The sequence below is a fragment of the Gopherus flavomarginatus genome, chromosome 2 (assembly GCF_025201925.1).
Source record: "Gopherus flavomarginatus isolate rGopFla2 chromosome 2, rGopFla2.mat.asm, whole genome shotgun sequence".
NCBI classification, from domain to species: Eukaryota; Metazoa; Chordata; order Testudines; family Testudinidae; genus Gopherus; species Gopherus flavomarginatus.
In genome coordinates this window covers 12,357,936-12,374,800 of record NC_066618.1, presented here as the reverse complement: position 1 = coordinate 12,374,800, position 16,865 = coordinate 12,357,936, and the positions used below count along the sequence as shown (strand labels likewise).

Sequence of the window (16,865 nt, the reverse complement as noted above, 5' to 3'; positions counted from 1 at the left end):
GTGCAGCTTGAGGTTAATCGCCTCATTCAGCGATTCCCCCTGTAGGGCACAAGAGATGGTGAATGGGGCAATACTCATCAGGCACTTTCTCATGGTACAAGGCCCAAGGGGGAGATATGGAGATTAGGCAATGGCATTTGCCAGAAAGGACCCACAACCCTGCTTAAACGAACCTCCTTTTGGATCTCATCCCTGGCCAGACCCTCCATGCCCTTAACCCATCTGAAGTTATTTTCCATGACGTTCACCCTCTCCCCTTCATACAGGATTCTAAAACCCTGAACAAAACCATCCCACAAGTATATCACATTCTCCTCCTTGGGAGACTCCCCTAAAAGGGGGGGGGCTAAGACACCCCAGTTAATTGGAGACGTTGCCTTGGTCAGCTGGGTCAGCCCCAGTCCTACTCCACATGGAGCAGGAGCCAATGCCTCCCAGGGGAAGGTATGCTTAACACATGGGTGACCAGAAGATGTGTGCCCACCTCTACCATGCCCACATTCACACCAGGTCGGCTCCAGGTTTCTTTGCTGCCCTAAGCGGAAAAAAACAAAAAAAAAAGAAAAACTCGATTGAGCTGCCACCAAAGTGCCGCCGAAGAGGAAGAGAGGGACTGAAGGACCTGCCGCCGAAGACCTGGATGTCCTCGCTGCCGAATTGCTGCCAAAGACCCAGACATGCCGCCCAAATCAAGGACGGAGTGCCGCCCCTTTGTATTGTCCACCCCAGGCACCTGCTTCCTTCGCTGGTGCCTGGAACTGGCCCTGACTCACACCAAAACCCAAAGGATGCACACAAACATTTCCCTATCCCATTGTATTCCTAGCACGAAAACCTTGGCTGGTCAGGTGGCACGAGCCCCCACCCCTCCTTTCACACCCTGACTTTACCACTGTAAGGCCGCTATCAGAGTGGGGTCCCGTCAGAGGATGTCCCCAAGCCATGCACTCCAGCCATAGTTCCTGGTCAATTTTATCCCAGGACTGGGAGGGATTCAGGTTGCCCTCATTCTAAAGTGCTCATTGTACGAGAGCCATGAACTCAATTATATGCTCTACCTATGATATCCAGGTACCTCAGCAGGGGCAGGGCTGGCACTTCCATTTAGGTGACCTAGGCAGTTGCCTAGGGCACCAGGATTTGGGAGGGCAGCATTTTGCCGCCCTAGGCGGCAATTCGGTGGCAGCGGGTCCTTCACTCGCTCTGGGACCTGCCGCCGAAGTGCCAGGAAGACCGGGAGCGCGGAAGGACCCCCCCCGCCGCAGAATTGCTGGGAGAGCGGAAGGACCTCCGCCTAGGGCACCAAAAACCCTGGCGCCGCTCCTGAGCAAGGGCCCATACGCTGCCAGATATAACTGTGCCTTCACCCCATGTAGGTGATGCAGGCTCCAAGACAGGTGTCCCAATTCCTCTCTCTCAGGACATCCTATCTTTTCCTCTTCTCTTGGCCTTAGCCCTCTCCTCCTGAACAGCAGGGAAGACACGTCCATGTGTTCCACCCGCCATATCTTCTCATGCATTGACCAGAGAAGATGGGCTCCCAACTCATTAGAAGCAGCTGAATATGAAACCACATGAAGGCCAAAACTGGTACACCAGCTACATTGCTGCAGTAAAGGCTGTGGGGCCAACGGCTGGCACGCTAGAAGCTGGAAGGCCATCAGCTGAGGAGGCAGAGGGCCGATGCCTGGGGGGCCCGGGCTCCCCTACTACATACCTGCAGATACTCGGCTTGTTCTGTGATTCCCCTCATCCTTCATGTGTTCCCTGTGCTCCCCCATGGGCCTAACTCTGAGGACACCCAGAGCTCCACCATTGCTCCCAACAGCACTGCCTGCCTGAGATCCTGAAGACACATTGCAAGAAATGTGCTAAGCCCCACCTCTGCCTGAGGGGACCAGACCACCAGGGCCTGCCCCCTGCTCTCCCTTTGGGCCCTGACTATTTGTGAAATCATCCGGCTGCAGGGATTGGGGGGCTCCTGTTGCGCTCGACCGCTGTCTTCCAGGGCTCCAAGCCAATCCCAAATGGACTGCGTCATCTTCCTGAGTGCCTCTATCCCTGTCACCGCTCCCCTCCTGTCTTCTTGCTCTTTTGTCTCTGCTTCCTGACCCTTCGGCTGCCTCCTGGTCTGAGATCTGCACCACACCGGCCCCTGCGTCAAGCGGTTGGAAGGGGTCGGTTAGCCAGCCCTGCTGCCCTGCCGGGTCTTGAGGTATCACAGGGTATGGCTGCCCTTCGAGCTCATGTAGCCCAGCCTGGTAGTTGTGCTGTCCCAGTCCTGCAGCCAGCTGGCTACATTCCAGCAGAAGTGAGCAGGATTTGGACAGTATCTATGATCCATGCTGAACTAGGCTGCTGGACAAACTGGCAAACAGTAGGTGGCCCTGAGCACAGGGCTCCTTTTATTATGGCGCCAAATCTCATGCCAAGTCTTGCGAGACTTCCAGCCCACCCCTGGAAGTCCTGTGGGGAGTGGAGATCTTGCAGGGATCTGGCCCACCCTATCCTTTAAAGCCCTCTCCCCATGTGGAAGCCACCAAACTCCCCCTCTCACTAGGCTCAGGACCCCAGTCTCCCTATTCTGGAGCCCTGGTGACTTTCTTCGTGGCTCTGGAGGTTGGGACCAATACTGGATATACCGTGGAGACTCAGGTGCAGCTTTCACTCTGGAGTGCCTGCCATCAGTGCTTCCTCTGAAGTGGGACGCTACAGCTCAGTGGGGGGGCCTCCTGATGCAAAACAAGGTGGGACACAGGAAAGTCACCCAAAGATCAGGCAGTAAAAGAAACAGCTACTGAAACACATATCCCCAGACAGAACTAATGGAGGTAACGCACTTCACTGCGTTCTTATCATTCAGCACAGTTTTATATGCCACTTCACAGGGGAATGATTTGCAGCAATTAACAGTGAGATACATCCGGTCTGGGTGTGACAGGGAGAGCTGAGGCTGCACTGAGCGATGGACGCTTCCAGCAGAACGTGCCCCTGACGTGTGCATGAAGCTTACAAGTCGGTTTAATGTCACTCCCCTCCTGAACCGCGCCCTGAAGTTGCAGCCTTATGTTTGAAGTCAGCACGAACTGCCGAAAATGAAAGGAATCCTACTTACACACTGTATCCTTCTAGCCTGCTGAAACAAGCCATGGTGTCAGACTAATTGGAAACCCCTGCCAACACCACTAATATGGCTATGCCTAGGCTTTTTGCATCCAGATTGATTTGCAAGTCGAGCCACCTCCCAGAAACATGGAAGGGTGGGAGGAATCAGACAACCTGTGGCCAAGAACTGTTCTCATCCTTATAACCAGCTTGTCCTCTGATGGCTGGTTTCAGATGAGAGAAAACAGTAAAGGTCCTTCTATACAGTTCAGCACTGACACAAAGGTTTGCCTTTAACTCAGATATTTGACGCCTGGTCTATCCGAAACTAAGGAGCAGGTTTCTAATCCCAGCTTTGCAGATGTGTGGTTTTTCTATTAATGGTGTGGTTTGTTTATGACAATTGATCTGTCACAGAATGGTGTCCAACTTTTATTTTTTTCCTGTAAAATCTACAGTCAATTAGTCAATCTGTTTTAGGGTTAGAGACCATTAAAATGTACCTTAACTACAGCGCTACTCAGTAGCAATTCCACACTAGAGGCTACAACCAGGATTTCTCTATAAATCACTCACCTTAACTTCACACAGCTTTTTCTGAATTCATTATTTAAAGACAACTCAACTGTAAAACATCAAACTCAACGTACAGTTAAATCACATGAAAATCTGGGACACCTAGGGCTAGGTTAAAATGTTGTTAAGGATTTATTTACAGAAAGTGGCCTTATCACTTGATCTAGCAATAGGGCTAGATAAAGTCCACAGGGCCTGATACGTGCTCTGTAATTCCCTCTTAAAGTCGCACTTCTGCCAGGCTGACTATAATGAATCTAGATTTGCAGTCAACATTTTCCATTTTTATTTCCTTTTCTCAAATATCTATCAATCATATACTGCTGTCCACCACTGTAATATCGGAGCCCCTGCCATGTTAAATCAGTAGCAACAGTGGCATTCCTGACCTCATCGACTTCATGGAGTCATGGGCATTTCTCCTTTTGCAGGGTCAGGATTCTGCTTGGGGGTAGCCTTTTTGGTGGGGAGGGATCGGAAAGAGTTTTAAAATAAAAGGGGTGTTCAAATTGTGAGCATCACTTATGGTGAAAAGGTTTTCTCCAGGAGGAAGGTTGTGACCCAAGAACCTCTGCATGTCAACTGGCAGAGGGCACTTGGGTACATAGGATACAGAGATCCCCTGGGTTCACCAAAAGGGGTCACTAGGTCTCTAATGAAAACTTGTCACACTGGTCATTGTAACCATTGCAAAACACATATACAAATGTTTATAGATAGATAGATAGTTAGATATTCTGAAGATCTGTGACTATTGACTGGTCACCAGAAAGGTGAAAAGCAGGTTTTCTTTCAGGCAAGAAATATTTCTCTGTCCAGTTATATGTAAATTATGTATTGTATGGTTCACAATGGGCATCAATTTACAGTCTGAGCTGGATGCTAAAGGGCTGTGATATCTTCTAAGAAGGGAAATGTGCAGGAAGGCGTGAACCAACAGGGGAAAGCCCATTTTACTAGTAAGGACACTGAGCTTTTGTGGGTATAATGAAGTGGTTCAGAGGTACATCCTTGTTCCCTCAATCTGTGAGGACAAGCCACCAGCAGCTTGATCTTATGGCAAGTGTATCTCAGCCAAACTGGTTGATGAAGCTGGGAAAGGGCCTTGGGATAAACTAACTTGTAGGAGATAGGGGAATGCCTTGTTAGTTAGTCTCTGGAAAGCATGTGGCAGTTTTGTTTTGTATGTAACCACATTTGCAGGTTTTTGTATGTAATCAAATCGGCAGGTTTGTGTAATTTTTGTCAGTGCCCAGAATGGGTTCAAGTCCCCCCCCACCTGCCTTGTAAGCTGATATATATTTTTTAAAATAATGTAAAAATGTGAGGGCTCTGGGGTAGGGCTGGGGATGAGGGGTTTGGAGTGTGGGAGGGGCTCAGGCAGAGGGTTGGAGTGCGGGGGTGAGGGCTGCAGAGTGAGGCTGGGGATGAAGGGTTCATGGTGCAGGAGGGGGCTCAGGGCTGGGGCAGACAGTTGGGGTAAGGGCTCTAGCTGGGGGTACAGACTCTGGGGTGGGGGAGGGCCGGGAATGAGTAGTTTGGGGTGCAGGAAGGCTGCTCCTGGCTGGGGCCAGAGAGGAGGACTCCCCGAACCCTCCCCCCAGCAGCACACTCACCTCACACCACTGTTACTGCACGTGCTCCTAGGGCCCCTTTCAGGTCCAGAAGCCCCCTTGCCTCCTCTGCGGTGGATGAAGAGGGGGCTGTCATCAGTGGTAATCTGGAGCCAGTTTGCACCAGTTCGCAAGAACCAGTTGTTAAATTTAGAAACCAGTGTAGAATCCGTTGCTAAAGGGATGGGTGGACAAACTCCAGTCCATGGGCCACATCCGACTGGCCTGCGGGACAGTCCTGTCCGGCCCGCCTGAGCTCCCAGTTGGGGAGGCACCCCTGCCCCCCCCACACACACTGGGGCTGCAGCGTGCCGACCTGCTGGTGCCAGCGCAGCTCTGCATCTCCTGCCGCTTTGAGTAGCATGGTAAGGGGCTGGGCCGGGGCTGGGAGGAGGGATTAGCAGAATCTCTGAGGCACCCCAACAGACCCACCTCTGCTTTCCCCCCACCCAATACCCCCATTCCCTGTCCCCTAACCACCCCCCCCAGAACCTCTTCCCCATCCAAAACCCCCTCTGCTTCCTGTCCCTGGGACTCCCTGCCCCTTATCCAACCCCTCTGGCCAGAGCCCCTTACCATGCCGCTTACCCCGGTCTCTCCCTTCTCCGGGAGCCTCAGTGTGCCGCGTCCAGGAGCGGGCTGGACAGCGCTGCAGCAGTGTGGCTCCAGCGGGACCTGAGCTCTTCCCACTCAGAGCCGCATGGTAAGGGGGTGGGGCTGCGAGCTCTGGGCCGGCCGGTGGGAGCTCAGGTCCCGCTGGAGCCACACTGCTGCAGTGCTGTCCAGGGCCGCTCCTGGATGTGGCGCGCTGAGGCTCTGGGAGAGGGGGGAGGTGGGGGTAAGCAGGAGTGGCACCAGGATTTTTGGTGTCCTAGGCGGGGGTCCTTCCGCACTCCCAGTCATTGGTGGCAATTCTGCAGCCGGGGGGGGGGGGGTTCTTCCGCGCTCCCGGTCTTCGGGGCACTTCGCTGGCGGGTCCCGAAGCGAGTGAAGGACCCGCCGCAGAATTGCCGCCGAAGACCCGGAGCGTGGAAGGACCCCCCGCTGCTGAATTGCCACCAAGGGCGGCAAAATGCTGCCCCCCCAAATCCTGGCGCCCTAGGCGACCGCCTAGGTCTCCTAAATGGAAGCGCCGGCCCTGGGGGTAAGCGGCATGGTAAGGGGCTGGGGCTGGGGCCAGGGGAGTTGGATAAGGGGCAGGGAGTTCCATGGACAGGGAGCTGGCGGGGAAGGGTGGATGAGGCAGAGGTTCTGGGGAGGCAGTCAGGGGACGGGGAATGGGGTGTGTGTGTAGGCGTGGGCATTCCAGGGGTCTGTTGGGGTGTGGTGGATGGGCAGTCAGGGGTCAGGGCAGTCAGGGGACAGGAAGCAGGGCGAGATGGGTAGGGGGTGGGATCCTGGGGGGCAGATAGGGCGTGGGGGGGTCTTGGGATGGGGTGGTCAGGGGACAAGAAGTGGGAGGGTTGATGGGTTGGGCACTCAGGGGCAGGACATGCGTTGGGGTCGGGTGTGGCAGGGGGGCAGACAGGCACGTGGGGCTTGTATTCACCGTGCAGTTCCCTACTGGGTCTTTGGCGGCACTTCAGCAACAGGTCCTGCACTCGCTCTGGGTAAAGGATCCGCCTCCGAAATGCCGCCGAAAACCTGGAGTGAGTGAAGACCCTGTCGCCACCACTGAAGTGCCGCCAAGGACCTGGTAGGGAACCAGTTCTTAGGATTTTAGGAGCTCATCACTGGCTGCCATCACGTGTGTGCCCTCTCCCCTGCTGCTGCCCCTCATTGTAGCCTCCCTGGGGGTGGAGGATGGGGCTGCCCTTTGCCCAGCTTGGGGCAGGAGTGGTGATGGGGGGGGGCTGTGCTGGTGGAGGGTCCTGCCGAAAAAGGGAAGGGTCCGTCCATCCAAGGCAGAAGGGCAGGGGGCAGGGTCAGCCTGCCCTGGCACTAGTGGAGGGGGGGACGCTGGGACCCTGAGACGACAGTTGATGCAGGGAGCTGGCAGAGCTGAGCACAGTTCGGCACAGAGCTGCAGGAGGCAGCCAGGGCGCAGGCAGGGACGCTTGGGGGAGGCACCTAGGGGCAGAAGGTGGGGCAGTGGGGAGACCTGGCCCCTAGGGTGACCAGATGTCCCAATTTTATAGGAACAGTCCCGATTTTGGGGTCTTTTTCTTATATAGGCTTCTATTACCTTCACCCCCTGGCCTGATTTTCCACACTTGCTGTCTGGTCACCCTACTGGCCCAGGACATTGGTGGAGCAGGATCGGGCCCTCCATCTGTATGTATTTATACATGATGGGTGTGGAGATGATTTCTAAAAGATGATTTTGTCAGAGCCACAATGCAGTGATTTCCCATGGGAATGCGCTCCACATTGGGGTCAAATAGCCGGCTGAAAGAGAGGAAGGGCCAAGGATCAATGAAAAGCAAAACACCGTAAATTCTAAAAGCTACCTTAGCTCAACTACTACAGCAGATTGAAAAAAATAACAGGTTCCCCCTTTAGCCTTTAACACTTCACTGATCTTCTCCAATAGCCATCCTGCAGGGGAAGGGTGATGTCAGAAGCAGGAAGGGCATTATGAATCAACAGGGTCCTAGTGCTGTCTTGCAAGCAGGTTCTATGCTCAATTTTAAGACCAGTCACTCTAATTTTTGAAAAGGTTTCTTCGTAAAATGTTAATGGTATGTCATTATAACATGCAAGGCAACCAAAGCCTCTCTTTTTGTGCTCACACTTGAGGACAGCTAGACATGTATGTGTGTACGCATGTATGTTTGCTCTATACCTGCAAATCAGATTCTTAGATTTAGTATTATAATTTATTACAGTACCCCTGAGAGGGCCCAAATGAGATCAGAGCACTGCGCGTGCAGATAATAAAAGAGAGTCTCTGCCCCAAAGGGCATGCAGTCAAAATAGACATGACAAAGAAATGAGATTATCTCCCATTGTACAGATAGGGAAGCTGAGGCATAGTGGCATCAATTTGGGGCTTAACTTTAAGCACGTGCTTAAGTGCTGTCCTGAACAGGAATGGATTTAGGGATGAGTGCTTTAAAACGGACAGGGCTAGAGAGATTAAGCAGCTTATCCAAGGTCACAGAGGTAGCAAGGTGCTGGGAAATGACAACACTTCTTCTGAATCCCAGTCCACTACCTTGCGCACAAAACCATGCTTCTTTCTCAAAGGCTTGATCCAGCAATTGAAGTCTCTCTGTGTGTTTGACAGTGCAGTCGTCTTCCGAAAGTGGGGCTCAGACCCCCTTGGGTGTAAATGGAGGGCTAGAAACCCCCAAATGTGGGGCTCAATCCTTAGTGTATGTATGCTTGGGGTGGGGGGGGATTAGATATGCATAATATATGGGGCTCAGGGAATGTGTGTGAGGGGCACACGCTCCCAGAATCAGGGGCGGCTCCAGGCCCCAGCATGCCAAGCGCGTGCTTGGGGCGGCAATCTGCGGGGGGCGCTCTGCTGGCGCTGCGGGGGCAGCAGGCAGGGTACCTTCAGCGGCTTGCCTGCGGGAGGTCCGCTGGTCTCACGGCTTCAGTGGACCTCCGGCAGCCAAGCCGCCGAACGCAGCCTGCCTGTGCAATGCTTGAGATGGCAAAATGCCTAGATCCGCCCCTGCCCAGCATAGAGGACTCTGGGCTCTGCAGTGCGCATGTTGTGTTGGGAGCCTGGCACAGGCACCCCCAGAATGTGGGACTCAGACCCTGCAGTGTGTGTCTATGGGGAGGGACAGGTCATGTGGCTGAAACCTTGGTGTGTGTATGTGAGGGGGGCACAGACATGCTCAAACTGTGGTGATCAGACCCTAGAGTGTGTGTATGCCCACAGTGTGTGTGTGGGGGGCACAGATATCGGGGCACTGGAACAATTTGTATAGCGGGGGTGCTGAAAGCCAGTGACCAAATGGTAAACCCTGGATATGATGGAAATCACTTCAAGCCAGAGGGTGTAGTAGCATCCCTAGCACCCCTAGTTCCAGCACCCATGACAGACATCCCCCAAATGTGGAGCTCAGACCTGTTGTATGTCTGGCACAGACACACCAGGCTCAGGGTTCAGAGCCCGGGGGTGGGGGGAAGGTCACAGACACCATCAGGCTGTGGGGCTAGGACCCCTGGGGGGAAGAGACATCCCTGGGCTCAGATTGTGAGTGGGAGCACAGACACCCTCAGGCTGTGGGGCTCGGATCCTGAGGGCAGGGGTGGCTCCAGGCCACAGCATGCCAAGTGCGTGCTTGGGGCAGCAAGCTGCGGGGGGCACACTGCCAGCACCGCGAAGGCGGCAGGCAGGCTGCCTCCAGTGGCTTGCCTGCGGAGGGTCCGCTGGTCCTGCGCGGCTTCGGAGGACCTCTCGCAGGCAAACCGGCTGCCTCTGTGCTTGGGGCGGCAAAATCCCTAGAGCCGCCCCTGCCTGGGGGAGGGTACAGACACCCCCTGGCTCTTACCCCAGAGAGGGGGCACAGACACCCCAAGCTCAGACATGGGCACAGATGCCCCTCGACTTGGATCCCGGGGGGGCATAGACAGCCCCAGCCTCGGATCCTTGGGGGGGGCACAGACTCGGTTCCGAGGGGGGCACAGACACTCCCAGGCTCGGTTCTGGGGGGCATAGACACCCTAAGGCTTGGATCCCGGGGAGAGGCACAGACACCTGCAGGCTCGCATCCTGGGGCGGCACAGACACCCAGGCTTGGTTCCGGGAGGGGCACAGACACCCCCAGGCTCGGATCCCGGGGGGGCACAGACACTCCAGGCTCGGATCCCGGGGGGGCACAGACACCCCCAGGCTCGGATCCCGGGGGGGCACAGACACCCCCAGGCTCGGATCCCGGGGGGGCACAGACCCCCCAAGGCTCAGTTCCGGGGGGGCAGAGACATTCCAGGCTCGGATTCCGGGGGGGCACACACACCCCCAGGCTCGGATCCCGGGGGGGCACAGACACTCCAGGCTCGGATCCCGGGGGGGCACAGACCCCCCAAGGCTCAGTTCCGGGGGGGCAGAGACATTCCAGGCTCGGATCCCGGGGGGGCACAGACACTCCAGGCTCGGATCCCGGGGGGGCACAGACCCCCCAAGGCTCAGTTCCGGGGGGGCAGAGACATTCCAGGCTCGGATTCCGGGGGGGCACACACACCCCCAGGCTCGGATCCCGGGGGGGCACAGACACTCCAGGCTCGGATCCCGGGGGGGCACACACACCCCAAGGCTCGGATCCCGGGGGGGCACAGACACTCCAGGCTCGGATCCCGGGGGGGCACAGACACCCCAAGGCTCGGATCCAGGGGGGGCACACACACCCCCAGGCTCGGATCCCGGAGAGGCACAGACACTCCAGGCTCGGATCCCGGGGGGGCACAGACCCCCCAAGGCTCAGTTCCGGGGGGGGCAGAGACATTCCAGGCTCGGATCCCGGGGGGGCACAGACACCCCAAGGCTCGGATCCCGGGGGGGCACAGACCCCCAAGGCTCAGTTCCGGGGGGGGCAGAGACATTCCAGGCTCGGATTCCGGGGGGGCACAGACACCCCAAGGCTCGGATCCCGGGGGGGCACAGACACTCCAGGCTCGGATCCCGGGGGGGCACAGACACTCCAGGCTCGGATCCCGGGGTGGGGGCACCCCCCCCCCCGGCTCGGGTCTCTCGTGGGCTCATTCCACGTCGGCCGGCGGGTGCCCCGCAGCGCCCCCAGCGGCGGCCCGCGGCGCTGCGCGGCGGCTGCCGGTGCCGAATCTGCGGCGCGGCGCGGCGCTGCGGGCCGTGCGGAAAGTGCCGCGCGGCGGCGGGGGCTGCGTGCGCCTGGCGCCCGGGATTTCATCATGCGGCGGGGCGGGCCGAGGCGCGCGCTGCTCCATGCCGCCCCTTAGCGCCCTGCTGCCGCCGCTGCTCTGCCGCCGCCTGCCCGCGCTGCTGCTGCGCCTGCCGGCCGCCCCGCTCCGCTCCGCCCGGCCGCCGGCAGCGCCCCGCGCCCCGGCCAGCGCCGGCATGGACCGACCCGCCGCCGAGGCGCTGCTCCACCCGCTCCGCCAGGCGGTGCGGCTGCAGGTACCGGGCTGCCCTCGCTCGCGGGGACGGGCCGCCGCTTTACCCCGTGCCGCTGGGTCCCCTGCCGGGCTGGCTCTGTAGATCCCCTGTGGAACTGGGTCTGCATGGGGGTGTCTCCCCTATAGAGCTGGGCTCTATAGATCCCCTGTGGAACTGGGTCTGCATGGGGGTGTCTCCGCTATAGAGCTGGGCTCTATAGATCCCCTGTGGAACTGGGTCTGTATGGGGGTGTCTCCCCTATAGAGCTGGGCTCTATAGATCCCCTGTGGAACTGGGTCTGTATGGGGGTGTCTCCCCTATAGAGCTGGGCTCTATAGAATCCCCTGTGGAACTGGGTCTGTATGGGGGTGTCTCCCCTATAGAGCTGGGCTCTATAGATCCCCTGTGGAACTGGGTCTGTATGGGGGTGTCTCCCCTATAGAGCTGGGCTCTCTAGCATCCCCTGTGGAACTGGGTCTGTATGGGGGTGTCTCCCCTATAGAGCTGGGCTCTATAGATCCCCTGTGGAACTGGGTCTGCATGGGGGTGTCTCCCCTATAGAGCTGGGCTCTATAGAATCCCCTGTGGAACTGGGTCTGTATGGGGGTGTCTCCCCTATAGAGCTGGGCTCTATAGATCCCCCGTGGAACTGGGTCTGTATGGGGGTGTCTCCCCTATAGAGCTGGGCTCTATAGAATCCCCTGTGGAACTGGGTCTGCATGGGGGTGTCTCCCCTATAGAGCTGGGCTCTATAGATCCCCTGTGGAACTGGGTCTGTATGGGGGTGTCTCCCCTATAGAGCTGGGCTCTCTAGCATCCCCTGTGGAACTGGGTCTGTATGGGGGTGTCTCCCCTATAGAGCTGGGCTCTATAGAATCCCCTGTGGAACCGGGTCTGCATGGGGGTGTCTCCCCTATAGAGCTGGGCTCTATAGAATCCCCTGTGGAACTGGGTCTGTATGGGGGTGTCTCCCCTATAGAGCTGGGCTCTATAGATCCCCCGTGGAACTGGGTCTGCATGGGGGTGTCTCCCCTATAGAGCTGGGCTCTATAGATCCCCTGTGGAACTGGGTCTGCATGGGGGTGTCTCCCCTATAGAGCTGGGCTCTATAGATCCCCTGTGGAACGGGGTCTGTATCGGGGTGTCTCCTCTATAGAGCTGGGCTCTATAGATCCCCTGTGGAACGGGGTCTGCATGGGGGTGTCTCCCCTATAGAGCTGGGCTCTATAGATCCCCTGTGGAACGGGGTCTGCATGGGGGTGTCTCCCCTATAGAGCTGGGCTCTATAGATCCCCTGTGGAACTGGGTCTGCATGGGGGTGTCTCCCCTATAGAGCTGGGCTCTATAGATCCCCTGTGGAACTGGGTCTGCATGGGGGTGTCTCCCCTATAGAGCTGGGCTCTATAGATCCCCTGTGGAACTGGGTCTGTATGGGGGTGTCTCCCCTATAGAGCTGGGCTCTATAGAATCCCCTGTGGAACTGGGTCTGCATGGGGGTGTCCCCCCTATAGAGCTGTTCTCTCTAGCATCCTCTGTGGAACTGGGTCTGTATGGGGGTGTCTCCCCTATAGAGCTGGGCTCTATAGATCCCCTGTGGAACTGGGTCTGTATGGGGGTGTCTCCCCTATAGAGCTGGGCTCTATAGAATCCCCTGTGGAACTGGGTCTGTATGGGGGTGTCTCCGCTATAGAGCTGGGCTCTATAGATCCCCTGTGGAACTGGGTCTGCATGGGGGTGTCTCCCCTATAGAGCTGGGCTCTATAGATCCCCCGTGGAACTGGGTCTGCATGGGGGTGTCTCCCCTATAGAGCTGGGCTCTATAGATCCCCTGTGGAACTGGGTCTGCATGGGGGTGTCTCCCCTATAGAGCTGGGCTCTATAGATCCCCTGTGGAACGGGGTCTGTATCGGGGTGTCTCCTCTATAGAGCTGGGCTCTATAGATCCCCTGTGGAACGGGGTCTGCATGGGGGTGTCTCCCCTATAGAGCTGGGCTCTATAGATCCCCTGTGGAACGGGGTCTGCATGGGGGTGTCTCCCCTATAGAGCTGGGCTCTATAGATCCCCTGTGGAACTGGGTCTGCATGGGGGTGTCTCCCCTATAGAGCTGGGCTCTATAGATCCCCTGTGGAACTGGGTCTGCATGGGGGTGTCTCCCCTATAGAGCTGGGCTCTATAGATCCCCTGTGGAACTGGGTCTGTATGGGGGTGTCTCCCCTATAGAGCTGGGCTCTATAGAATCCCCTGTGGAACTGGGTCTGTATGGGGGTGTCTCCGCTATAGAGCTGGGCTCTATAGATCCCCTGTGGAACTGGGTCTGTATGGGGGTGTCTCCCCTATAGAGCTGGGCTCTATAGAATCCCCTATGGAACTGGGTCTGTATGGGGGTGTCCCCCCTATAGAGCTGTTCTCTCTAGCATCCTCTGTGGAACTGCGTCTGTATGGGGGTGTCTCCCTTATAGAGCTGGGCTCTCTAGCATCCCCTGTGGAACTGGGTCTGCATGGGGGTGTCCCCCCTATAGAGCTGTTCTCTCTAGCATCTTCTGTGGAACTGGGTCTGTATGGGGGTGTCTCCCTTATAGAGCTGGGCTCTCTAGCATCCCCTATGGAACTGGATCTGCATGGGGGTGTCTCCCCTATAGAGCTGGGCTCTATAGAATCCCCTGTGGAACTGGGTCTGCATGGGGGTGTCCCCCCTATAGAGCTGTTCTCTCTAGCATCCTCTGTGGAACTGGGTCTGTATGGGGGTGTCTCCCTTATAGAGCTGGGCTCTCTAGCATCCCCTGTGGAACTGGGTCTGCATGGGGGTGTCTCTCCTATAGAGCTGGGCTCTATAGAATCCCCTGTGGAACTGGGTCTGCATGGGGGTGTCCCCCCTATAGAGCTGTTCTCTCTAGCATCCTCTGTGGAACTGGGTCTGTATGGGGGTGTCTCCCCTATAGAGCTGGGCTCTATAGAATCCCCTATGGAACTGGGTCTGCATGCGGGTGTCTCTGCTATAGAGCTGGGCTCTCTAGCATCCTCTGTGGAACTGGGTCTGTATGGGGGTGTCTCCCCTATAGAGCTGTTCGTTCTAGCATCCCCTGTGGAACTGGTTCTGTATGGGGGGGTGTGTCTCCCGTATAGAGCTGGGCTTTCTAGCATCCCCTATGGAACTGGGTCTGCATGGGGGTGTCTCCCCTATAGAGCTGTTCTCTCTAGCATCCCCTGTGGAACTGGGTCTGTATGGGGGGGTGTCTCCCCTATAGAGCTGGGCTTTCTAGCATCCCCTATGGAACTGGGTCTGTATGGGGGTGTCTCCCCTGCAGAGTGGGACTCTGTAGCATTCTCTATGGAACTGTGTCTGCATGGGAGGGTGTCTCTCTTATAGAGCTGGGCTTTCTAGCATCCCCTATGGAACTGGGTCTGTATGGGGGTGTCTCCCCTGCAGAGTGGGACTCTGTAGCATTCTCTATGGAACTGTGTCTGCATGGGAGGGTGTCTCTCTTATAGAGCTGGGCTCTGTACAATCCCTTATGGAACTGGGTCTGTATGGGCTTGTCTCCCCTACAGAGCGGGCTCTGTAGTATCCCCTGTGGAACTGGGTCTGTATGGGGGTGTCTCCCCTACAGAGCTGGGCTCTATAGCATCCCCTGTGGAACTGGGTCTGTATGGGCTTGTCTCCCGTATAGAGCTGGGCTCTCTAGCATCCACTATGGAACTGGGTCTGTATGGGCTTGTCTCCCCTATAGAGCTGGGCTCTCTAGCATCGCTTCGGCAGCACATATACTAAAATTGGCACTGGGTCCGTATGGGGGTGTCTCCCCTACAGAGTGGGACTCTGTAGCATCTCCTGTGGAACTGGGTCTGCATGGGGGGGGGGTGTCTCCCTTATAGAGCTGGGCTCTGTAGCATCCCCTATGGAACTGGATCTGTATGAGGGGGTGTCTCCCTTATAGAGCTTGGCTCTGTAGCATCTCCGATGGAACTGGGTCTGTATGGGGTGTGTGTCTCCCCTATAGATCAGGGCTCTATAGCTTCTGTGCCCTATAGTACTGGGTCTGTATGGGGTGTGTGTGTCCTTGGGCTCTATAGCATCCCCCCTGCAATGAGGCCCTTATGGGGAGTGTCTCCTTGGGCTCCATAGCTTCTCCTTTACCGATGAAACTGTGTGTGTATGAGGTGGCGACTCCCCGTTAGAGTTGGTCTCTATAGTTCTCTCTGCCCTACAGAACTGTGTCCATATGAGTTAGGTATATAGGGTGTCTTTTCCCCCATAGAGCAGCATGGTGTCTCTCCCTGTATAGAGTTGGTCTGTACAGGCTCACTTCCCCCTGTTCCGAGGTGGGTATGTGGGTTATCTCCTCTTCCATTCCATAGAGCTGGGTCTCTGTGGCGTCCCCCGACCCCAATTTAGAGAGCTAGATCTGTATATATGTGTGTCCCCAATCTAACGATGGGGCTTCATGGTTCACTTTTAAATAAGAATGCCTTGCTCTAGCTCTCCTCCCTTTTATAGCTGGGCATATAGGTGCATATATCTCTTGTAATAAAGCTGGAATTATATGACTGTGCCCTTCTATCCCTGTTATAGCTGATCTGTGTCTGTGTTTTCTTCCTCATCTTGAGGGATCTGTGTATTCCCCTTCTCTTTACACAGCTTGATCTCTCTCTGTGCACCCTTCTCATCTCCATCTATGTCTGCATATACCTCTTACGGCTTGTGGATTCTCCACACCTTTTCATAGCTAGACCTAGATCTCTATGTGCCTGGGTTGCCCTTCATGCCTTCTTAGCATAGCTAGTTCTATATAGTCTCCCTGTTTAGCCCACACATGTATATTCCCTATATACTGCTGGATCTGTGTATGTATTTGCCCCTTTCCGTTATGTAAATGGATCTATTTTTTTTTAACTTACACCACTACTTCAGTGAGTTTTTGTTATGACTCATTGTACAGCAAACTGAGTGCCTTGGTGGGGAATCTCCGAGTAATTGCAATTATAATAGCTAAACCCAGCTGACTCACTTTCTCCCCATGCCAGTAATTTGGGAGTTGCCACCTGCCTTTAAAACAGAAATATATGAATGTCCCTTTCCTCATGCTCTTGGGAGTGGGACAGAAATGTGGGGTGTAAGAGAGAGGTTTGGGGAGAGGGGAATGAATGATGCAGGTGCAGCCTTCCATGGCGTGACATGCTATGGTAATAATAAAAGGAGGGTGTTTAAAGTGTCTTAATAGAAATAGAATAAGGAAGATAGATGCTCTCGTCCAATCCAAACGGAGGGTAGATGCAATTTAATTAAACCTGAGGGAGCCTTGACCTAGAGAGAGAGAGTGTGTCCCCACGCGACCAAGCTGGTGTTTCTTCCTGCAGCAGTGCCTGATGCAATAAGCTGCTGTGTTCCAGGGGTGGATCCCGCTCTGCTTCACTGTTGTTTGGGACAAAGCTGCAGCAAAATCTGCCACATCAAATAGTGCTGTGTGCTGCTCCTCCTCTGGGCTGGGCTCGGCTCATGTCTTTAATTAAATTGTGTCCAGTCAGCAAGCATAATTGTTTG

General features: G+C 55.9%; 1 protein-coding gene across 1 annotated transcript in view; it reads left to right on the top strand.

The window, feature by feature from the left end:
* Nucleotides 1–11,256: 11,256 nt before the first annotated feature.
* GARS1 (glycyl-tRNA synthetase 1) overlaps nt 11,257–16,865 on the top strand; it is a 48,578-nt gene continuing 42,969 nt past the window's right edge. The window contains exon 1 of the mRNA XM_050942542.1: nt 11,257–11,346. Within this exon, the coding sequence (XP_050798499.1) occupies nt 11,287–11,346 (60 nt within the window). The 5' untranslated portion in view covers nt 11,257–11,286. The remainder of the gene's footprint in view (nt 11,347–16,865) is intronic.